We start from the raw sequence: 26079 nt of genomic DNA, 5'->3' as shown, positions 1-26079 counted from the left end.
TTTTTTAGTTGCTCAAATTTTGGAAGTTTAGGTCTAAAGCTTAATCCATGAATAAAAGATTCCCAAGATAAGGCTAATCCTTCTAGGGCTATGATACAGAGTTCCTTATCATCCACTTGATTTCTGATAGTCGCAAGCTGATCTTTTCACTCTGAAATTGTTAAAAAGTATGATGTAATAGATTCTCCGTTGTTCATTTTAATGTGAGCAGCCTACTGGTATTATTAGTTTCAAATGTATTTTTAATGGTGGTGAACATATCATATGCAGTTTGGAGACTTGATATTGAAGGAAGTATGTGATCTTTGACAGTCTATGATTATTTACAAGGCTTTATTATTATGTTTTATCCATGTTTTCTGTGTAGATCAGTCTCAGGCATGTACTTATTTTCCTCAACTAGTTCTTCTAATTCCCTTTCTCAAAGTACAATCATTATCTGAATCTTCCATGATACAAAGTTAGAGGCCCCTTCAAGTCCGTCTTCTAGTCTTACGTGATTCACCATAGTTTCAGATTGAAGATACCAAGGTAGTTTAATAGATTTATATCTATAAAGAGACTGACTGAAATTCTCTATCAGTGTGGCTCTGATCCCATATAAAAGTACTAGGATTCCTGATAGAGAGAACAGGTATATTTGTATTTTTCTTCTCTAAATATTAAGTCTGATTTCTGATATAAATCAGATCCCTATATGTATGCAAACTTGAGTTCTGATTTCTGATTTAGCAAATCTTTACATAAATCGGATTCTTATATAACTTAAGTACTGATTTCTGAATACCTTTAATTACTAGAGCAGCAGTATGAAGATCTCGCTGCTGTAGAAAGAATATTTATCAGACTGCAAGTAAATGTAGATCACTGCTGTAGAAAGAATATTTATCAGACTGAAAGTAAATGTAGATCACCGCTGGAGAATGTATATTGCCACGTTGATTGATATATTTCTCAGCAGTCAATCCCATTATATATATGGAGTGCATGTCCCCATAGACACACGACTTCGGGTGGCCAATGGCCATGTAGGGTCATGTCCCCACATGGATCATGTTACTTGACTGATCCTTAATTATTCCTTAATTGTCATTAGTTTCAGATAGGCATTTCAAGCCCGATACAAGTAATTTGATAGTCCTTTTAAGAGGTCATTATAATATATCATTTATGTGTGGGTGTGTGTGCGCGTGCATGTGTGCACATGTGTATGTGTAAACTGCTGAGGTATATATAAACATATTAAGTATATGAATAATATCATAAATATATAGGAATGATAACTTTTGTGTATATATGTAAGAGAGAAACACAAAATCATATACTTAGTGTACTTCACTTCTACTGAAGCTACACTTTAACATTGTGATATCACCTTAGCTCCTTCATGCACTCACCATGTAACTATTACAAAATAATTGGAAAATATTTGCTTGATATTAACAGAGACTGAGAGGTCTATATACACAAAAGAATAAAACGATGTTTCCTTAGGAAACTATCATAAAGAATAGAAATATTCTATTCTAGCTAAAAAAAGCTAACAGATAACAACAGCTAACTAAATATTAGAAATATTCTAATATTTACAAAAGATTACAATAGATAACCATTAGATACTAAACAGAGATACTAGAAACCATCTATTATTATAATACCCCCCTTTAAGGGTTAATCTATCCAAAGCACGAAGCTGTCAAAAAGCGTAAAAGGCAGATTCTATCTACTCAAGGTGCTCTACATTGTTTGTTGTGGGCTGCAAACCAGATTGCTTAGATAGGGCAACTAAGCATGTCCGACATTCAACCTTCATGTGACCAAACTTGTGGCAATAGTTGCATTCAATGACTTACTTCCAAGAGCCTTCTGAATCTGGAGCAAAGGATGTCTACTAAGAAGATTGCTGAAACTAGCCTCTATCCTTCTAAAAGGATTTGACAGCAAAGGCTTGCTCACCGCAGTTGCAACTGGAGCTGCTAATGAATTGTTGTTTCCACCGATCTTGCTAAAGCAGAAGTGTGCAGAGATCAATCAACTTCAGCTCAACTCCAGAAGACGTGACGTTGAGAGTCTCGATAAAATGCTCGTACGACTTTGGTAAACTCAGAAGAGTGATAACCACAATGTCCTCTTCCTCCATCTTGCAACCAATGGCAAGCAACTGATCATGGATTTCTAAGATTCTATTCAGGTGTGCCTGGAGCGAGGTTTGCTCATCCATGATAATAGAAAACATAATGTTTTTCAAAAAGAAAGCTCTGCTTTTGTCAGAAGTCTCATGAAGACCTTTGAGATCTGTCCATATCTCGGCAGTTGTCTTGTCGGATGGAATCTAAAAGCTAATTATCAATTACCGATAATTTGAGAAGCATCACTGCCTCTTGATTATTCAAATCTCAAGTGTCCTAATCAGTACCAGCAGCAGTCGGACACTTCGTAACACCTAGAACAATTTGATCGGTATTCCGATATTCAAAAATTGTGATGATCCTCTACTTCCAAGTGTCATAATTTCAACCACTGAATTTTGAGTTGTGCTCGAGCAGAATGTTTGTCAGAGATGCCATGGCATCTTTTCAATGATAAACGTGAAAATCCGTGAAGGCACACTCTTTGAGGCAAAAAATGGAAGACCCAGAAAATTTGAAGGATGATCTAGAAGAGAGATCGAAAAACCCAAAAGGAAAATATTGTTGGTATCTGGAAAATTGAGGCACGGAAATCAAGGTGCCTAGAAAAAAAACAACCTAGTTAGGCTCTCAGAAAACCCGCCAAGAATCTAGAATCAGAAAAACTTTCCAAACTTTAAAATTAGGGTTTTGAACAAAAACGGTCATGCTACAAAAAAACACAAAAAATGACAGAAATGTGCACAAAAAGTAGACAGATCTGAACAAAAATGGGTTGTAGAACAGAACTAGAATTTGGCAGATTCAGATCTCTCAAAACGGAAACCCTAGTCAGATTATAGAGAGAGAAGTAAATATGCATGTAAATAATTTCGAAAATAAAAGGCAAATAATTTCAACAAAGAAACTATAATTATTTTTGAAAAAAAATTGAGTATTGGCTCTGATACCATATTACGAAGTAATTGAAAAATATTTACTTGATATTAACCTATGTTCCCCCAAGTTTTCGGGATGGAGAGGGTAGGGTACAGCAGGACGGGTTTTCGGGACGACGAAAATTTTTGCCAATTTTGGGTAAGGTGGGGATGGCAAACAAGGACGGCAAAAGTGACAACTTTTTTTTTTTCTTTTTTTGTTAAAAAATTGGGGACGGATGCAAGTCCCCAATGAAGTCCCTGGGACGGGGACGTCCCCTTCCCCAAAACACTGGCTATTTTGGGGAGACGCGTCGCCAAGGAACATAGATATTAACAAAGACCGAGAAGTCTATATATACAAAAGAATAAAGCAATGTTTCCTTAGGAAACTATCATAAAGAATAGAAATATTCTATTCTAGCTAAAAGGAAGCTAAAAAAGCTAACAGATAATTACAGTTAACTAAATATTGGAAACATTCTAATATTTACAGAAGATTACAATAGATAACCATTAGATACTAAACAGAGATAATAGAAACCATCTATTATCGTAATACTAACTCAAATACCAAAAAAACAGACTTCAAGTTTCACTAATCATGTTCACTATCTTTAACTATCTAGAATTCTCAGCCAACATGTCAAAGACATTTTCCCAAGTTTTGTTGTAACCACATTCCATCAAGGGAACTTAAAAGAAATTTTCAAACAATAGTCTTCAAAACGGATTCTTGAAACTGGAGAATGTAGAAAAATTATTGGGAGTCTAAATGGCATCAAAAATGTGTAGTGTCTCTCATAAGCTCCACAGATGGTATTAAGCATACCCTTTACACAAATTTGATAATATCCAAAAAAAAGATTGGTCTTTACAAAACATAAACACCATGCAGCTCATCAATTAACTCATCTCTAAAAGGAACTAGAAGCTTATCTTTGTGCATGGTTTTGTTGAGACCTCTTAGTCCACACAATCTCGAGAATCCGCATTTCTTTCTAACCATGATTACTAGGAGAAAAAGGAAGTTCTTGTGGGACATAGCATGTTTGTATGTACTGTCTACCATGTGCCAAGCTGTTTTTGAACCTTACATGCTTAATCATATAGTTAATAGTGAAGTTTAATATTGGGAAGTTGAATACATGAAGTTAGCTCTATTCAAAATTAGCTCTCAACAGGATGGTGATATTACCTAATTATTTGAAAACCATAAGGAGTCTTATATGTCCATGAGACCAAATTACAGCTTATGACTATTACAGAATCAGTAAGAGTTTCTTAAATACCGCTGAGTATGGCTGTGAATATATTCTATCAAACCCATTTTTAATGGTTTTTCAAGTTAATAACTAAATGAAAATTAATCACCTAATTTGAAAGGTTTTTTAATTGTAAGCAATAAATGTTTTCTTTTTATTGAAGCCAGTGAACATTCCTCCAAAATGGATCACAAATGGATGCATACTTCTTCAGGCCATTAAACTACTAGAACAACATTTACAACCCCTAAATTAGCAGGGACCAAAGGGAATCCATGAGATAATACCAGTATTTGGATATATGTTATCGCTATTGATCATTATGTCATTGATGTCAAAGGTAACCATTGATTTTCTTAATTAGTGGCAACTATGTTGTAACTGTGCTATTGTTTGCGGAAATAAATATCAGCTGCTGAAAGTGGTAATTTAGTGAGGCATAATTGTATTATTCTTGGCGTATGGCAGCTGCAGGTGTCTATACACTGACAGTTTCAGACTTCGATTATAGGCGGCTCAATATGGTAATATTCTTATTGTATGGGTGCTGTGGGTGTCTGTATACTATGACAGTTTCAGATTTTTATTCTTGTGGCACAGTAATTTATTTGTCCTTTTTGAGCAACAACAGATTCTTCATTTGACTGCGAGTGTGGGGCTTATTCATGACAGCGCCTGTGTAATCTCAGCATTAAAAAACCAGGAATCATTTTGAACCCTGAAGTAACTGATAACTACCTGACCTTGTTTAAAGTTTATGGAGACAAGCATGTATGCTACAAATAAAGCTTTTCAAAATTATTTTTCTACTGTTAATTGCTGTCCTCATTCTGGTGTGGGATATATTTTTGTTGTCTTTTTCAACTTGTTGTAGATAGAAGGTCAAGCACTGTTTCAGCAGGATGTGTAATTTTTGTATGGTGATTGAAGGGTTGAGTGTATTTTAATAGTGGTATTAAGTTTCAGCGCATTTAAGTTGGTATGATAACTAAAATTGTTGGTTAGGAGGGTTGGTGCTCACTTATGTAATCTAGGTTGGTGCCCATTTGTTTGATGAAAACCATTCTACCATAGTTGTTTTACCCGAAATGGTCATCCACAACAAAATCAGTGTTTTTGTTTTGATATTTGCTCTCTCCACATTAATTCTCTGTTTAAAATGGTTTTGTGTATATAAAAGTTTAAAATACAAATTTTACACCCCTCCCCCTTCTCAATTTTTTTCTGTGCTCATCAATCACTTACCTTCACATTGATTTAATGATTCTTGGCAATCGAGACTCAAATGCAAAGATTTAATGGCCAACGTTATTGGTTTGATCTCCTTGTCTATTAAATCTTGACACTTGACATTTTAGCTTGCTCAAATGCATTTGAAAAGTTAGTATAGACTTGTTCAGGAAATGAGAATGCTTGCTTAACACAATTGATAAATCAATAAAAATATAAATATAAAAATAAGCCTGAGAAAGGCCACAACACAGCCAATTTGACACAAATGTTTATAAGGTGAAATCTGCTAGGGATAGAAAAAAGGAAATGAAAATTGAAAAACATTTGGCAACAGATATTCATTAGAAAGACAAAGGTTCTCTTTAAAACAAATAGCCAGCACGCACCCATATCTAGTCACGAGAGTTGCAGGAAACAGCAATGGTACTGGATACAGAAATGATATCATGTATGTATACAGTATCAAATAAGAATATTTATACAGAAGGGTTCTGTTGAACGCCTTTTAAGAAGTTTTGCAAGAGCCCTGACCAAACACAGACTGGTTCATTCAAATCTTATGGTAAATCTTCAGCAGTGACACGTCACACAACACGCTCCAACTTACTGTCAATGGTGCGACTAGAGCTATTGACTATCATAGTTATATAAGACAAAATACTTTAACAGGGGGCCTTGGGGTGATATGGTAACTAAATTCAAATTTTTGATCATACCCCTAAACAGTAATCTATACTGGATGAAGATACAGCAGCAAAGCCTCTCAACTAATCTCTTTGTCTGCGTGTACAATATTTAAGGGCCTATAAAAATTCCAGACTAGGAAGCTTTTGGAACACACACAATTAATTGTGACATCGAAATTGTTCTAGAGAAGTACATGTTGGTGATGAAAATGCAATCTATTACACCCCAATTTTTGGCCCAATTTTAAATGCTCCTTATGGTGTTGTTAAAACTTCAATTTCATCAAGGACGATGAAACACAAGGGGGAGGGTATGTTACATCCCAATTTTTGGACAGTTTAAAATTGCTCATATAGCCATTGAGGTTTGACTTTACCACGAGTACTTCATGCTCAACTATATGTGCTTGCTTCATCATCTTTCTTTCACATTCTTGCAAATCCTTTAGCTTATGGAAACGGGCACAGATGTGGTTCCAAAACATCTTTGACATATAATAATCTTCAATACTAATGTTTTCACAAACTACATACTCTCTCTATACTGCGCAAAATGCTCACGAAGCACCTTGTCATCCGTGGCATGGAGATCTTCGAGAGTGGGAATGAGCTTTGGCCTTGCTTGCTTCAACCTCAGCTCCTCTGTTTGCATGTCTTTCGGCTTGTAGAATCTAGCGCACGCACATTCCCACAGGGATGCAGAAACATGATCGTCTTCAATGCTGATATTCATTTGGACAACATTGGAGATGCTTGCTTTATATAGAACCACAAGCTCTTGCAACAACTTATCAATAGTCTTGTTGACTTCTTGGAGAGTGGGTTTAGGCCTTGGCCTTCACCCGATTTTTTAATTTGGCATAGCCCTTGAATTACATTGGACCTTCCTAGACCAAAGAAAGTAGGTCCTTCATACAGAGTTGCAATGCTCCATCCTTGCGGAGGAACCTATTAATTTATGAGAATGAAAACCCAATCACTAGACTTCGATTCAAATCCCCAATAGAGTCGCCAAAAACCATTGGATAACAGATTGTTCATTTCTTGAAAATGGTATAAGCCTCGACTCTTTGCCCAAAACTAAAGGAACAAACCGATACCAGCAAAATGGATCTAGGTAGGTGCTCTATCAAAGAACCCTGAATTTTAAGGGTACAGCTCCCCCCTAGAATGGATTTCAATCTATTTTGGTCCTACAACAAACTTAAAGGTATGCTCTTAACTCGAGAGCAATAGAGGAAGAACCGAGTAACCTATAACTATAGGATACTCGGGAAAATTATAGGATTATCTCTAAACTATTGTCCACTTCTACATGCATCTAAACTAACTAAATGCAAACACAATGAAAACCGGAATGGTTCCCAACCTAAATGGATCACAGTCTATGTGAAAACCACTATCAGTGACTTCCCAACCAGTTCACATTCCAATCCTCAAACAAACTAACAGGCTTGGGTAGGCAATAAGGTGGCAATGAAAGAATCAAAGTGACAATTGGTCATGAGAACTGCTTACCCCAAGAAGCTATCAAGACTCAGACAATTCCCCAAACCTTTTATCAATCAACCCTCTCTCTACAACTTCAAGTCTCACACAGTAGTCCCAGCTACTAGGGGGAGATTGCACAAAAAACTGCTAATCTTATTTACTTCTCAAAAATGTTACATTTATAAGCCCTTTAGAACTAGCCAGTTACATTTCATGATTACCACATAAAGCACCTAAATCGCTCAGGAATCATCAGTCATCTATTACAATTCAATACATCAGAGAAAGAAAGAAGAAATGGTCAAAAACCCTAGCAGTTTGGCATCATTACATGGTTTTGGTAACATCCCTGACTCTGGATTTGACAGCCTAATATTCCTTATTAACCTCTGGTATCTTCCAAGGCTTCTGCAATTCACTATCATTCTGGAACGTGCTTGAACGCTTCATTTTCCCTTATTGGTTCAGCAAACCCTTCGCGCCACCTTTTGATTTTAATATTTCTAGCCGTTTCTCTAAGTTTAAGTCTCTGTCGCCGATGTACCATCTTCAGTCACCAAATTGACGATCAAGATTGGTCTTCGTGCTTCAACTAGGCCTTTAACTTTATCCTTCCTTCGCTGAGAAAATGGACAGCCATGATTAATCCAAGTCAACGATCGTGATTGAGTCTTCAAGCTTTGACTGGAAACTGCATGCTAATAAGTTGGGTCCACAACCCCACGTGGCATTACTCTATTTCCTCTAGGTTCGTGCATTTATCTTTTCAACGGTTTCGTGACCGTCATTGATTTCCTCAAAATCTAAAACCACAATCAGATGAGACCTTTGCCTTAATAATCTAAATTTACAGTTGCCATTGACAAGTCAATTTTGATCCTTTTAATTTTTAGCCCGAAATGGATTTGAGTGTGGACAAGGGTCATTTATCCGGAGATTTTCTACAAAACTTTTTGTCTTTCAACATTTAGACCCAAACCACAACTAGGGCCATTTGATCCTTGTTGATCAAACAGTGTGTAACACTTGTTAAGGATGTCGATGCCATAATAGATGTTATGTAAGCATGTCATATATCTTCTTTCCGGAGAATATGTGAATGCAAGATGACTGTTGCCCAAAATCAGCCAAAAATTCAATTGGAGTCGTTGATCTTAGCTTTGTCGTACGATCTGGATGAATTGATGATTTGGGCCCACAACTTACTAGGTGGAAGGAGATCTAAGGCTCCTGCTATGCCATGAAGATCAAAGAGTTTGCATCTGGCTAAAGCCATTAAGCGAGGACCATTGGATTCAATCGCTTAACCACTTCACTTGGTTTGTTGTGAGTCCGATGCTACGTGGATCTTTATGACTAGAGATTTCACTCTTCAATGCTTAGTCACACGAATCCTTACTTATATGATATTTGACTTTTCTTCCTCCCGACGTGGTTGATCACGATTTGGTCTGAACCATTGCTCTAATCACATCAACGACCCAAAATGCATCACTAACTTTTGTCTATGATTTCCATAATCTCTTCGTTCAACTGGTTACTTTTTCATCGCTCTGGCTCTGGATCTTCATAGAATCTTTTCCTCTGATGTATACAGAACTAGTTCTTCACTTTAAGCAAGTTTTGAGCATGGATAAATGTATCGATAGAGCTCATTTAGCTTTCTTCTCATCTTAGGAAAAGCTTGACACTTGCCCACCCATCCTAGAATCACCTAGCTAACTGATAGTGCTTGACTTGCTCCATTTCCCACATGGGTAGGCTCAGAAGGGTAGATGAGAAAAAATGCCATTATAATGGCAGTCTAGACTTGACTTAACATATTTTGCATTGGATTACCATTCACTTAGGAGCTCAATACTCGGAAGACCTAAAGTACACCAACATATAACATTATCTTGAAAACTTGGAGAATCGCTACTCATTATGAATTCATGGGAAGTGATATAGTGGTTAGCCGTTGTGTTGGTTTATGAATAATAACTTGTTATGGAAATTATGATTTTTTTGAGGAATATGATACAATCGTGGAGAATTTCCTTTCCTTGTAGGAGCGCGTCTAAGGGGGGAAAGCATTGCCAAAAAGGAATCGAGCATGAGGGGCACCGCCATCACTGGGCAAATAGGTATTAGTCATGAACCACTATGGCTAAGGGGAAATGGCTAGATAGGCAAGAGTGTACATTGAACGATCATGAGCTAGCCAGCTAGTTAATAAAACAAGAAAACATTAAGCATTTTGTTTAAAAATTTAAATTGTTACCTTTGATCGTTGTGGAGTCTGCTGAGTATATTGACACCATGTTATTATGACATCCATACTAGCGCATACAAGTATATGTATATGTGCATATATTAATATGATGTTATAACATAAATATATAATTAAAATATATGCACATGAACATGCAAATAGAGATGGCACAATACCATCATGCCAATATATATATTTTTGGTCAATTGGAAGGGGGACCCTTATATTTATCTTAATATTTTATTTTGGCTCCATATTGATAAGCGATTGCCACCTTCATATCAGCATTATGCCTTTTCTTTTTAAAAAATTAGAAAAGTTAAGAGGAGTTACTTGTGACCGATGTTTGGCCATGCACCATCACTCCTTATCTTGTGATTGAACAAATGGACGAGTGATCTATTTTAATGCTACCCGGTACCGAAGAAAGGCTCTCTCACTCCTTTCTATATACACATCTCTTTGTGGCTCTGAGTTTTCGAGTAAGCATTCATCCTCTGCCTACAAGTGTATTGTTTGTTACATACCATGGTAGCTGCGGAATAAGCCATACTATTGCTATCAAAACGAAATTCATTCGCATGTTGAAGCCTTGTGATTACAAGCCGCGATGACTGAACGCAATTACCATTCTTAGATCTTGATGCCTAGTCGAGCAGTGTAATGTCCCCTTTTTCTGGGACATTATAATTCAGTGTTGCTAGCTCACTTCACCTAGGTTTCGGGGCGAGAAGGTTCTTATGGGGTTTAGTTCGAGATTTGACCTAGACATTTCCAATTTCGAACCCATCGGAGCAATTATGGCAAGTTGCCTGGATGCTTACTATTTTTAGTAAGTAAATAGAGCTCAATATTCGTGATATCTCAGTGTTGGGTTGGAAGTGTCTCGTTGAGAGCTTTCCAACGAGCTATTGCACGTGCTTATCTGAGTTCGTTTCATCAGTTATTTTAATGCCTAACGATTATATGGTTTACTGGCTAAGTGACTTTAAAAGTTCATTTAACTTGTCACTTTATTTTAAAAGTGTTATGTTCATTTAAGTGACTAAAGGACAAAAAAAGTGCTTTATCCCACATTGCTTAAAGAAGCGTGCATCATATTGGGAAAAGTGATTAAGGTACAACAGAATCTACATGGGAGGATATATGACGATTATAATATTCAAACAAATATTAATCTGGGAGCTAGAAACAGTTGCTGGTTATTTCTTTGAGGACGCAAACCCTTGAAGAAACTTTGAAAGTTGGACGCAAACCTAGCCTTCTTTCAAGTTTTATCTATATTGCCAATCTCACTGTCATTTCTGTTTGTAAGATTGGATATTCTGAATTGTTGCATGTTATTGTATTGCTGATGTATAATACAGTAACATTATTAGGCAACCATTAGTGATTAATTACTGGTTTATATTGTACTTCTGAATATTGGATGAATAAACAATCTTTTCTGAGTTCTCTTGTATGCAAATCTGTTGGTTACAAATAGATTGAAGTTCTGAAATTTGTATCAAGTACTGGTTTACTATTCGGATTTAAATCTGCAAATATATATCACAGTTTTTGGTAAAATATCCAGAAAGGGATATTACAGTGGTATTAGAGCCTAAAGTCTTGCCAGCCTATGAGGTTTGATAGCAATGACAGTGAAATTTATAAACAGCTTGGTTATCGGTTTTGCAAAAGTTAAAGTTTGAGCAATATCTCTTCATATCTAGTGAGTGGAGAAATTCATTCTTCATTCCTCATGTGAAGACTGGAAGGTTGTATGCAGAGAATGGGAACTGGATATGTCGTACAGTGTGGAGTATAGCCTATACGTACTTAGTGGAGTGTGCAGATCATCACGTACTCCCAGTGGTTATTAGGGAACGGGCAAGATTTAATACAGATTCTGAGCATTTTACAATGGGCAGAGATTGAAGGGCACAGTCATAAGACAGAGAAATATATTGGTTGATTGTTGGGTCGAATACATTCACTCTCCAATCAGATTTGTACAAAACTTCTAATATTGAGCTGGAAGTTTTTTTTTACGGGAGTGATACGTGGGTTTGGAAGTGAAGGTCTTTACCCGCAAGGATCTTAGAAGACAACCCAGGTAGCAAACGTGGGACTCGCAGGTGGTCTGGGCATGATTGAGAACCCAATATTGCGGCTGGGTTACAACCCACGTGTGAGGTCGACCCCATTATGAATCATGACATTGTATGAGGTTTCAAAAGGCGTCCAGTAAGACTACGAAGATAGGTCGAGCAGTAAGGTTAAGCTCAATTGGATATGAGCAGCAGCAGGTCACGTTTAGGTGGTTTGAGGTAGAAGGCAGCTAGAGTATTCACGACCATCCTTAGTCGGGCTGCAGTCGTTCTTGGCTGAATCGCGTCTGCCACGGATAGACTAACAACAGGGAAGTGTTCATACGACTGAGACAGTGTTAGCAGAAGACATTTTGCAATACCCACAAGCTGAGTTTTATATTCTTTCCTTGGTCGGGTTTCATCAGTTACGAACTGGAAAGGTGAAACAAGGGCAAGTGACGTTCAAGACCATCCAACTCGGACCACGGCTTATTGACAGAGGCAATCTTAGTGCAGAGATTCTCATTGTCCAAGTCCGGCAGGGTAGAGTGTTCTGAGTGTGGAAACGCGCATTCCGACTGCAACATCCATCATAAAAACGTGAGTAGCTTTCTTGTTTGCCACGATAACCAGAAGGATACAGTGGAGATAGGCGTGGTGTGTAGCAAGGCAGTCTTTGCTAGTCAGTCTACAAACGGCATTCTGGGTGAAACATATTGACATCACAATACTGAACGTGATTCTTTTTGGCAGCCTCAAGAGGAACGGTCTGTCTAACTCACCCTTGAAACTCTATTTCAAATTCGACTTATGTAATAATCGGGTTAAGTGCAGAGTATTAATTTGAGGAAAGTCTACATTTAGACTCAAACTGTTGAAAATGAGTTAGTTCCTTTGTATCAAGAGTGTTATATTCTGGTATTTCATTTCCAACACTAGTTAAACCATTTACTTAATACCAAACTTGTGTTGCTGCCAACTATTTGGTTAAATACCTCAACTGTAACTAGTCTTACAAGGAGATAATTTTTGATATATGGCAAACTGTTTGATAGCTTCTAGCATAATACTAAAGTCTATTGTAAGTAAACAACATTCTCCCATCTTAGATGTATGTGCAGCTTTCCATCAGGTATTACAGTGGCATTGGAGTATATCAGATTTCAAGAAAACTGTTTGACAAATTTCTTCCCAGTTGGACACACAACATTTTAACAAAAAAAAAAGAGTACAGACTTGGCTTGGTTCTTTGTCACTTTGGAGGTTCCAAAAACAGGAAAAAGCTCTAGACAACATAAAGGAATTTTCAAAATCACTGTGATGAGCCAAAATAATATTCAGGCATAAATTGAGTGTCGTCAGTTTTAAATTGGATGCTACCTAACAACAGTCAAGGGCCTATTTCGAACTACATCAGTACTCACGAGTTCAGACTTCGCCCGTGGTAGACGTCTTAACTTCACTTCCAGTAAGGTCGTCACAGCAATTGGACTCCTTGCGGTGACAGTTCAGTAGCTATTTCATGCAAGCAGTAGTTCTTTAATCAATGGCACAGTCAGTATTGGACATCTATAGGCACATGAAAAGCAACATGGCAAAGGAAGTGGGACGAGACTTCCAACTCGATATTAAAACTAAAGTAAGCAGACTGTACGATAATTATAACAAATTCTCGTCAAAGCTTCAAAAAGAATTTCCTTTCATTGATTACGTCGACTTTCAGCTAGGGCTGCAAAAAAGGACGGATATGATAAGAAATAAATGCTATGATTTGGTTCGAGATCTCCTTGCAAAGGACAGGTACACAAATTTACATAAGGGAGCCATTGATCAACTTGATAATAGTACTAAAAGGAAAGAGGAACAAGAGGTCCCTATAGTATCTAGAAGCCTCTATGATGAATTTCCAGCAATTAGTGACCATCATACAACTGACCTTATGGAGGGCAAAAATCAGACCTTAGAAAACGAATCAAAAAATTCATTTGATGACAATGAATCCCAAGATCATGATGTGGATGGACACGCAACCACCTTGGAAGTGGAAGAGTGTGAAGATATTGTTATATCAGCAGCTTCTACCTCGTCAGTTGAGCCATCTATGAGGTGCATAGCAACAAAACCCTAGATATTGAGGAGTGCCTAGATGATAGCATACACAATGTTGCTTATCATATGGTGACATTGATTCTACCTCATATCACAGTGCGGATGACAAATTGGAAGATTTGTGTGGAATTGTTTCATCACAAAGGGATCATCATTTAGCAAGCCAATTGAAGGTTAATGACAAGATGGTTGCCACAACGATTAAGCATTTTGATGTTGCTCATCAAATGTTGGCCACCTATGGTTGGAGTACTCCTTTGACAAATGAGCATGGTGATAGTGTTTTTTCCCTTGCAGAGATACATGCACTCCGAGAAGCAATTGGAATGATGAAACAAAACTACCTACAACTACTTGCAGATAGAGATTTTCTTCTCGAGTGGGATCGCATTTGTTATGTTGCATTGCAGGGAAACGAGGAGAAGGTTGATAAGCTCACTCGTGAGCTTGAGGTGACTATGGACTCTTTGCAGAGTGCCCAGTTGGCCCTTCAAGAGTCACAATTACAGATTGAGAAGCTTACAAAGGAGTTGAGTTTGGCACAGTCTCCACCAACTGCAGATATAGTAGAGTTACATACAGAGGCAATTGATAAGAATTTTATATCCATGGGTTGTAGTAGGAATGTGGTTACATCTATCACAGATATTTCAGCTAGGACAAGTACCTTGGTGGAGAACAATAGAGAACCACTAGTTGTATCAAGTTCTCCTAAAGGTTAGTGTCGTGATAGTTGATACAGGACAATTTACTGATAGCTCTTGTGTCACAATGGTGGATTCTCCTAAGAGTTGTGTGGTAGTACACGACGCTACTCCGTCATCCACACAAGACATTCGCAGAGTGTCATCCGGTTGGGAGTATAGCTCTCATGTTGATTTGCTTCCATCTCCCAGAAGAAAATCTGTCACTTCATTCCATGCAACTGATTGTGGATGCCAGCTTGTTGATTTTCAGAGTCAGAGGGATCAGCTGCTTGATTCAAGTGTTTTTAGTGATGAGCCATTGACAAAGGTTGGAGCATTTTACCGCGAATACACAGTGAGGAGTGCTCATCATTTTTCTTTTGACCTACGCACAGAGGACTTGATGATGGTTGGTTCTAGAATTATATCATCCTTTGTGGGATGGGTATTCACCATCCTCAGAAGGTGGGATTAGCGGATGCAAACATCCAACTCAGCTGTTTGTGGGGGATTACTTGCAGGGAAAGCTATCGGTCATACATCATGCTAATATGTATCCAACATGGTTTGCTACGTCTATGTCACAAAATTCTCTTATGGGTACATGGTTACAGGACGACTATGGTGTCAATTGGCATGATGGTTTGGTTAGTTATCACATCCATGGGAGTTTAGCGGGAGCTGTAGAGAGATGTTGTGTTATAGACACTGCCAGGTATTTTTACCTCTATATGGTGAATGGATGTGGGGTTCGATTGTTTTGGGATCTAGGTGGCGATAGGTTTGACACGATGTATTGGTTGATCGAGGATCTAGGTGTTAATAGTATCTTACATCTAGTGGATTATGCTATGACTATGATCAGTGTGTTTTAGCCTTCTGACACATTAGAGTTCTAGGGATTAGGATTACTTTGTTTCCACCAGGGTGATATAGTGGTGAAGTCAGCTTGGTTGGATCTGCCATTGTCATCAGTACAAATATTGCCAGAATGGTACAGTGGTGCAGATACTACAGGAGTTGGTCAGTGGTATCTTAGACAGCGCACAAGTTCTCACTTGGGATCCAGGTGGAGCATCCCTATGTATTGCTTTTTATTGGGGATCTTGTTGGAGTGTTGGGTTGCTATCATCTTGGGGTGGATATTGGTATATTGTTGAGCTCCCATCTTCACTTGATAGTAGAGATTCACAGGATCACTCATGGAGGGAGGCTTTCATCCTGACTGAGGGTATCAGCACACAGGGCAGCAGCACATAGCAGTTGGTGTCCATTTATGATGAGACTTGAAATCCTGGCATTCAGTTATTTGGCACATTGATTCCTCCTGTACTGTTTCACCATTCTGAGTTTGAGAAGATGCATGCCGAGGTATATCAACTGAGGAGTAGAACCTCATTCTCGAGGTAAGTATGGGATCCTAGCATTTGAATTCTACAGATATGAGTGGATTACTTGAGGGCAAGCAATCTTTCAGAAGGGAGGCTTTGTAATGTCCCCTTTTTTTAGGACATTATAATTCAGTGTTGCCGGCTCACTTCGCCTAGGTTTTGAAACAAAAAGGTTCTTATGGGGTTTAGTTCAAGATTTGACCTAGACATTTCTAGTTTCGGACCCATCAGAGCAGTTATGGCAGGTTGTCTGGATGCTTACTATTTTCAATAAGTAAACAGAGCTCAATATTCATGATATCTCAGTGTTGGGTTGGAAGCGTTTCGCTGAGAGCTTTCCAACGAGCTATTGCACGTGCTTATCTGAGTTTGTTTGATCAGTTATTTCAATGCCTAACGATTATATGGTTCACTGGCTAAGTGACTTTAAAAGTTCATTTAACTTGTCACTTTATTTAAAAAGTGCTATGTTCATTTAAGTGACTAAAGGACAAAAAAGGTGCTTCATCCCACATTGCTTAAAGATGCGTGCATCACATTGAGAAAAGTGATAAAGGTACAACAAACTCTACATGGGAGGATATATGAAGATTAATATTCAAACAAATATTAATCTGGGAGCTGCAAACAGTTGCTGGTTATTTCTTTGAGGATGCAAACCCTTGAAGAAACTTTGGAGGTTGGACGCAAACCTAGCCTTCTTTCAAGTTTTATCTATATTGCCAATCTGACTGTCATTTCTATTTGTAAGATTGGATATTCTGAATTGTGGCAATGTTATTGTATTGTTGATGTATAATACAGTAACATTATTAGGCAACCATTGGTGATTAATTACTGGTTTATATTATACTTCTGAATATTGGATGAATAAACAATCTTTTCCAAGTTCTCTTGTATGCAAATCTGCTGGTTACAAATCAATTGAAGTTCTGAAATTTGTATCAAGTATTGATTTACTGTTCGGATTTAAATCTACAAATATATATCATAGTTTTTGGTAAAATATTCAGAAAGGGATATTACAAGCGGTGGGATTGATACTCTAGCACCAAGATGCTCAGTGGCTAGACAAATTGTTCCATGTCTATCTTTGGGTGGGGAGGGCTTTTCTCAGATGAGATTGTGTGGGGATATTTAAGAATCCGCGATTGGGAGGTTAAGCCCCTAACAATGCTTTTCCTCTCCACCAAATGCCAAGACTTGCACTAGACAAAGATACGATCTGCATTCAATATCTTCTAGTAACGAGCATTTTACTTTTATGATATTTACAAATTTCAAGTTGAAGAAGTGTCAGATGGTTAATATCGTTTAATCTGTTATTTCTTTCAATGCTCAGAAATCAATTTCCTTTTTAAATGTATTAGGAAATCAGTGAAATCAAATGAATTTATAGATTGATCATGAAATGTAACTGCCTATATGAGATAGATTTACTAGATGGTTGTTACAATTGTCCTTCGATCATGTGAATATATATATATGAACCTATCTTTTATTTACAATTAATTGTCAAAATTAGAATTGGGAGAAAGGAATGATACAGTGGTATTTGATGCCCTAAATGGTATTGGTCATTATGATGCAGTGGTATTTAAAGCCCTAAATGGTATTTAACATTACGATACTATGGTTTAACTATCTGTGTCTTAAGTGGTATATATGGACTAACCTGGGTTTTGCGGATGTTGTAGTAGGCAGATTTCAGTTTCAAAATTGAGGGTATGTAGAACTTAAATTCTTTATTTTAATTTATTTGATGATGCCTTCAATTGCTAGTTAAGATATTCATTTAAACTATTTGTAACCATTAATTTCTTTCACATTAACATAACTGTTATAACTATGCTAATTGATAGCTAAAGCCCGGAAAAAGGGGATGTTACACAATCTCGGACCTGAAAGAGAAATTATGAGGCCTAGGAGCACAATCTCAAGTATATTTCTTCAGAACCTTGTGGGACAATCTAAGAGCATAAATTTTGATTGAGCCAGCCAAGATATAACATGAAAGAAATAGCCTTACTCAAAGTTATGTTGGGTGATACTGACCTGACGGGGCTTGTCCATCACAACATTGTGGATCACATCCCTCGGTCGCACAAGACACTAAGCCTCTGACAACCTCCATTTCAATGGACAAAAGAGCTTTGCTCAAGTGTTGGAGATATTCTTATTGAATTTTTCTTTGAAGATGTTTCTATTTGTGGTTAGAAGTGACACTGTAAATATTGGGTCTTGTTGTTGCTAAGCAAGATAGAGTGACTTCCAGCTGCAAGAGTTGAATTGTTTAAAGTTTCTCGCTGGTTCCTCTTACAAATGAATAAGGAGATTGTTGCTCCATCTAATCATTCAAGTCTGCCTACATTGATGTGTTGACCATTATTGAGACACATATTGAATTATTAAGACATTGTTAGAAGCACAACTCAACATTGGCATGTTGCAAAGTGTTTAGCCTGAGAAAGATTGGTTGTGACACTATTGTTTCCTTTGACTACAAGAGTGTCTCTAGGATGGACGAACCAAGAAGTATAAGAGATTGCATTGAAGGAAGGAAAATCTTGATGTCTGTAGTCATGGGATTAAATAGTGACTGAATATTCACTAAAATGAAGTGGGAATTTTACATTGTGGGGGGCAATAATAACCAATGTTCCATTCCCGTTGCTTAACAAATGCTTATGTGATGGCATATTCTGAGTTGACACATATGGTCCTTCATTGGAGGAACTTGTATCAATGATACATAGATAAGTATTCATTAGCTTTGAGTATTACATTTATCTACTCAACATATTCTCTGTCTTAATTGAATTTCTTTGCGTACTATAAGAGTTATTGGCCTTGATATTTTCCCTTGTCTAAGGACATCTTGCAGGAGAAGAAGATTGGTAAATTAGTCATGCTACCTAATATTGCGCAGGACTCAATCTTATGACAATATCTCCAAAGAAGTTTCGATCTAAAGTTCATTAGTCATTTGATGATCATGCTAGATAAATTGCAGCTCTTGAAGCAAATATCTTTGATGACTGAGATTATGAGTATCCTTTTATATCAGTGTAATGTCCCCTTTATGGACAACTAATTATTTTGCTTTCTAATCGTATGATTCTTATAATCTTTCTAACTCCTTTTCATTTTTTGATATCCTATATGTGTGGGTGTATGTGTCATGCCCTTTCATTATTATTAATATTAATTATATTAATAAGATAATTATATTATATATTATTATATTGAATATGATTATATATTATAGTAATTATATAAATCATATTCCTTGTAAATAATAATATTATTTTAATAAGTAATTAAGATGTAATTGTCAATAGTTGATTTGTGTATATAAATTAATTATTTATATTCAATAATACAGTACTTTAATATCTGATATATACATACACACACACACACACACACACACACACACACACACACACATATATTGTATACACGTATAGTTATATGATAATATTTATGATATATATAATAATTTATATTTTCAATTTATATACATTATTAATCATTTTAATAATATATAATACTTATTTATTCTTAAATTATATATCAAAATGAGGATATCACTGAGAGGGAGTTTGACATTTCATTAGAGGAAATCTTGGACAAGGAGAGGGAGTATATAGAGGATTTGTTTCAGATGACTTCCAAGAATCTTGGTCATATTGGTTTAGGAGTAGACTATGCTGAGATCTACCGATCAGAAAACTATAGCAGTTAAAAGGACTATTATCCATGGGATGAAGTTCCATGTGCGTAGATTAGAAGGCCTTGTGTGAATATCTAGACTATCACATTCCTTGATAGATGAATACTTGGTGAACCAAGAAGCATAACACGACTTACTGCAGGGGGTCAAAAGGATGATATCAGATTCAGAGGGAATCTGATACTTCATCACAAATAGCCTTGTACTAAGAGATCAGAAAAGTTGATATCAGATTTAGAGAGAGTTTAGCTTCATGTGAACTTTTAATGTGAACTTTTGGCTTCAAATAACCTGGTCTTTTAATTGCTCATTGCTCATTGGTGTCATTTCTTCTAGATATCCTTGTCGGTTTCCTCTTCTGACAAGAAGATATTTCTTTTCAACACAGTGCTTCTTCCCTCACAAGAGGCACATTCCGAGAGCATTTGAAAGTCATTTTATAGGACTATCAAAACTTGCACTCACTGAAATTGATGCCTTATCATGCAAATGTCATTGATTGTATTTGCTTTCATAGAACTAAGGTCTTCAGCAGATTTTCAAACAAAATTCAATCAGCACTCCACTTTTTCATAAAAAATCTCTCTTTATAGCTATACTTTTGTGAATAGATTTTGAGGGATTTTTCCAATTAATGAAAGAATGTATCAGTGTGTCTGCAGTCCAGACACCACTCTCCAAAATCGTTTACAGCAAAATGTCATGATTGATAAATAAGAAAAGACAAGAGCTACTATAACGCCTACAGTCATCAAAGATGCTCCTCAGGTGCTGCTTGTTCAATATTTATTTTTTAAGCGGCATCTTTTAATTTATTTATGCTTTATTAGTAGATTCCTTTCTAACACATTAAGCTTATGTTTGTTGTCGCACAACTGGCTCATATTACAGAGTTTTATGAGGTGTTGTTAATATGTCCATACAGAATGGAAAGTGAATCAGTTACCTACCAGCTGTAAAAAATGAACGTTTGGAGAGGAGGTTATTGGATTTTTCTGTTTGGAGGCATAAATATATTAAGTGCTTTGGTGGGTACATGTTGAGGCTGTTTTTCAATTAAAGAGAGAATGATTAGCTTCTGGAGTCCCTATCTCCCTCCCCTCTAATGGTTCTCTGCATGAAAATGTGACATGTTAATAACTAATTTTTCTACTTTCAATTCATTCCACACTACAGAAAGATAAGACCTTGGACCAACATCTGCATCCCCTTTGTGCCCACAGAGTAAAGAATCAGTTGAACTTGGCTCCAAATGAACAAATTAAACAATATTATCAGGAATAATCCTCTCTTCCCCTTCCATAGAAAGATATTAAAAACCTTCATCACAAATAACCTTGTACTAAGAGATCAAAAAATTTGATATCAGATTCAGAGAGAGTTTGGCTTCATGTGAACTTTTGATGTCACGTGTGTGACTACATGATTTTAATGTGCCTACCCCCTGTGTACATCATGGGGAAGTAAGGACTTTCAAATGATGATCATTTGTATTTGCAAAAGTTATTGGAAGGTGACGATCTTACAATAACTTTAAATCATAATATACATTTTATGTAAATGTTGAAATAGATCATGAAAGGGTCTATCTTGTAAATCAACAACTAAGTGTTCGATATCATTAAATTGACGGTCTATAAGTTGTTTGTATAGATATATGATAGGTATTTGGTGAATATCTTGCCTTGATATTCTGATAGGCCATTACCGTATTGAGTACTTGGTGGATATCAATTATTGATGTTCTGATAGGCCATTACTTTGAGTCATCGATGAATATCATATGTTGATTTTCTAATAGGCCAGTACTCATAAGATATCCTATAATGGAAATCTTCCGATCAAAGATTTCCCTGATGTGTCATTCATAAATATTGCCAATAGTCTAATATTTTTTCCTATATGTTTATCCTCCCTAACCAAGAGTGAGTGTTACTCTTAGTATAGTTTCAGTTGGATAAATGCACTGAAGATATTTGTATATATAATACTTTGTATACATATGAGATATATACTTAATACAGTTAATATATATAAGTTAATATCTTACTCTCTATCATGACAATAAGAAAATGTCATTGATAACTAATGAGAGTTAAAAGGACATGTCTCTGCGGATACACATCTCTTAAAATTATATACATATGCTTTGAGAAGGTAACTTGAAATACAGATAAAATCCACGAGTGTTATTACAAGTTACAGAAAAATAAAATGATCTTATATTTAACACAAAGAACTCAATGTTAACCAGGAATGTGTTTGATTTAATATTCATCTCAATCTTTAAAAAAACTTGAAAAATGTTGTACAATAGATTCCCAACAAAATAAGGTTGTATTCAAAGAATACAAGATTAGAATGGAAGCTTCCAGACTTTTCCCACCTTTGATGGAGTACTTGTAATGGTACAAACTGGATATGTTTTGGGTGCCGGTTTAGTTTGGCACTCGTAACATTCTGTCTGGCCTTTAACATGGACAGTAACCTGAATACAGAAAACCAAAATAGCACATACGGATTAATTTCATACCATCATTCCCGGCCTCCAAATAGGATATGTACATTGAACCACAAATTATAAGCAGAGACAAACTAAGATAAAGAGGAGAAACAGAAACATATATATATATTAGAAGGAAAGTGAAACGTTATATATATATATATATATACACACTCACATACTCAGGGACAGTGAAACATTATTATATATAACTCTGACATATAAAAGCAGATGCCATTCATTCTAAAAAAAAAAGGGAGAATTGATATTTCACATCAATCAACATAGAAAGTATGACAGCAGTCATACAAGCTCTACATGTAGATTATGTTAACAAACAAAAATGCAGAAGGATGAATAAACGTATATATACTTCATCAACAATCCCAACAGATGTCATGTCTAAAGATTCTCTGCATGAAAATGTGACATGTTAACAACTAATTTTTCTACTTTCAATTCATTCCACACTACAGAAATATGAGACCTTAGACCAACATCTGCTTCCCCTTTGTGCCCAAAGTGTAAAGAATCAGTTGAACTTGGCTCCAAATGAACAAATTAAACAATATATTCAGCAATAATCCTCTCTTCCCCTTTGATAGAAAGATATTAAAACAATTACATATTATTTATTTTAATCATTTTTGATCTATAGTTCTAGAAGAGTAGGTACCTGAAATGTTGAGCATATCTTCTTTGAATAATTCTTTGCTAAAGAAGTCTGATCCTTATTTTTGTCTGGGCTGGACTCTCAGCTTTCAAATAGGAGTTGTTGTAAATTTGAAAACTACTAAAATATTTTTAGTCCTCTAGGTTCTTGCTATTTTTAGATAGTTGTTCTAGAATCTTATTTAAAGGTCATTTATGCTTTATTTTTAGTTAACTTTATTTGGTCTATTTTTAGACATCTTTATTTAGACAACTTCGCTTTTTAGTTTGCACTTTAATTTTTTTAGTATTTGTAAAACTCTCTTTATTTGTGTGATTTGTTAGTACAATTCATTCATTTTGTAGAAGTTTCATGGTATCAGAGCGGTGAATAGTTTTTTGGGCAAAAATGTTTTCTGAAGAAATTTGAAATTGAATTTTCCATATTAGTAATCTATCCTAAACTCATCTAGGGTACTGCAAATTTGTGGGCATCAAAGTTTTTAGCTTTTGCAATTGTGCTCAATGTTAAAGATTGTAGCTGCGATACAGATCTTTATCTCTCGAAATCTATACATTATTACCGTTATGGTCATCTTCAGCTGAAAATGACATTTATTGTAATTTTAACTGTAAATGACATATGTCATTCACATGCGTTGAGGCATGAATATCCAAAGAGTTGTATTTAATTAAAGGAGTTATGGGAAACCAAAGAGACTTCCGATTGTTATTTTTAAGGATCTCTTTATTGGTTATATATTTCACTTCAAGCGAAAGGAGTGTACTCTTGAATTCATATTATCAATAAAATGATATTTTTTGTTGTGTGGCTGGGTTTTTCCCTTCTTTCTAGAAAGGTTTTCCCAGGATATTTCTGGTGTTTACTGTTTCAGTTTTAAATCTTTCTTATTGCTGTTTATTATCACTGATTTCTGGGCTCCAATTTAACATGGTATCAAAGCCAGGTTGATAGCAGCTCGTGCTATTGTATGCGTAAAGACGCATTGAATCGATTTATTCTATTATTGCCCATATGCTATTGTCAGCCTGGCATTTCTTCAGTCTTTAATGTTCTTCATTCTTGAATATGTGAGAAATGAGGAGCGTGCTTTTAGAGGTGGAGATAATCTATTTCTGCCCATTTTCATATCTTTCACTGAACAATTGATTGAGCATGGATGGTTATGGAAGAATCGATGCAAACTCTCTACCTGGAAGGGGTCACTTTCAGTGTTTCTTTTCTTAACCACCCATAAATGTGTCTTGCTTTACATCAAAAAATCATCAGATGACTGCAATTTTTCAATCAGTTGCGTATCTTTCACTATTTTAACTAGTTGTAAGGAATCTTAGTTGGAAACATTTATTTACTGAGATTGCTCTATTGCAGCTCTTGAGATTGATTATACAACCAAAAATATGTGAGCAAATGTGTAGATCAACATCTTGACCTGTTGAATCAGAAATAAAGCTGAGGGTAAGACACTCTTCCAGTTTTGGAAGTTCAACTCATCACACGGATTCGCAAGTTGCAGAATATCATCGTGTTATTAACCAGGGAAACTTTTTGGCTATTTTTGGGGCTCCCTATTTGCTTCACATATTTAATTTTTTTTTTATTGTAAGTGAAATCCTTGGCATACATAAGTTGCCATTTTTTCGTAAAGCCATCATTTGAGCAGAAGCACAAATAAAGAAATTCAACGCTCATTACTGTGCATGCACAGATGTATTGCCATCGTTTATGTAAAGTCAATTTCTACGGTGAAGCTTTAGATGTCTTCTAGGATGTATGATGATAAGGATGAGCTGTCAAGTTTCCTTTCCTTCTGAACATTTCACTCTCCACATACAACAAGTGTATTTGCATATCGGCAATGATCAACAAAAGTTCGTCTGATATACAAATGGAGGCATCAGTTTTTTGAATGTCTTCATCAAAGACACATGCTGGAATTTGTATTGATCCAAAGCAGGAGTTTCTAGCAAGGGGATACAGAAAGTAAATGTAACGAGATATGTGAGGATCTATCATGGCGAAGCTCTAGATCTTCTCAGCACAATAGAGGGGCATTTTGTCTAGGTGATGACCTTTATGTTGTTTTTACGGACATGATTGTGTCTGCTTCACATGTCAAAATCCTACAGTGTCAACTTACCCATGGATATGAGATTTCAACATTGCTCTCTCTCATCAGCGATTCTGAAGGATGTTGTCGGTATTGTATCTTTATTGACTTTCAGCAGATCACTTCAATCTCACGATTTAAGTTTTGGCTTTTGTGCTTCTACGCAGTTGTTCATGATATTTGAAGATTCTAAGAAAAGTATTGAGTCTCTTCCTGTATCATTTTCTTTTATATTTTTTTTCATCATCACGGGTTACATGTCAGATGGTAAGGGGTCTAAATGATACTGTGGATGACTCAAATGACAGCTAAAGAGTTTTGTCTTTGGGTTAATCAGTTTATTCTGCCAGAATTTCTGTATGCGATCAACAGGCTGAGGTTGGAAAGTTTTCACGGGACTCCCGTCCAACACTTGTCCTCCTTTCTTGAACATAAATGCTCTTGATAAAGCTGTAAGTCGTATTGGAAGCAAAGAATGTACAGAAAGCTAAGGATTTATCTATCCTTAATTTAATCTTAAGGAGCCTGTGTGTATTACTTAGTAGGAATTTTTTGGCGGAATATGTTTAAGGGGATGAGAACTTTATTCTGAGTATTGATCATTATTGATCTCTATTATAGTTGATGGTATGAGTTATTAATATCTTTTTTTGTTTGCAGGATGCAACAAGACAAAGGTGTTGCTAGGATGACCTTATGAATTACTTTATATCTTTTGGTTGCAGAGGATGCAACAAGAAGAAATAATTCATATTTGATTAAGAGGAAGATGTTGAGGTTTACAGGAAGATTTTAGCTTCAAAAGGAGGTTTCATAATTAA

General features: G+C 36.1%; 1 protein-coding gene across 1 annotated transcript in view; it reads right to left on the bottom strand.

The window, feature by feature from the left end:
- The window catches only part of SAE2 (SUMO-activating enzyme 2), a 169646-nt gene that overhangs the window by 76550 nt on the left and 67017 nt on the right, over positions 1–26079 (bottom strand). The window contains exon 5 of the mRNA XM_089799826.1: positions 22359–22460. Within this exon, the coding sequence (XP_089655952.1) occupies positions 22359–22460 (102 nt within the window). The remainder of the gene's footprint in view (positions 1–22358; positions 22461–26079) is intronic.

The sequence above is a fragment of the Cupressus sempervirens genome, chromosome 9 (genome assembly GCF_028749045.1).
Source record: "Cupressus sempervirens isolate cs-2001-9-10 chromosome 9, ASM2874904v1, whole genome shotgun sequence".
NCBI classification, from domain to species: Eukaryota; Viridiplantae; Streptophyta; class Pinopsida; order Cupressales; family Cupressaceae; genus Cupressus; species Cupressus sempervirens.
Note: the sequence above shows the minus strand (reverse complement) of the source record. Positions and strands in the feature narration are given on the sequence as shown.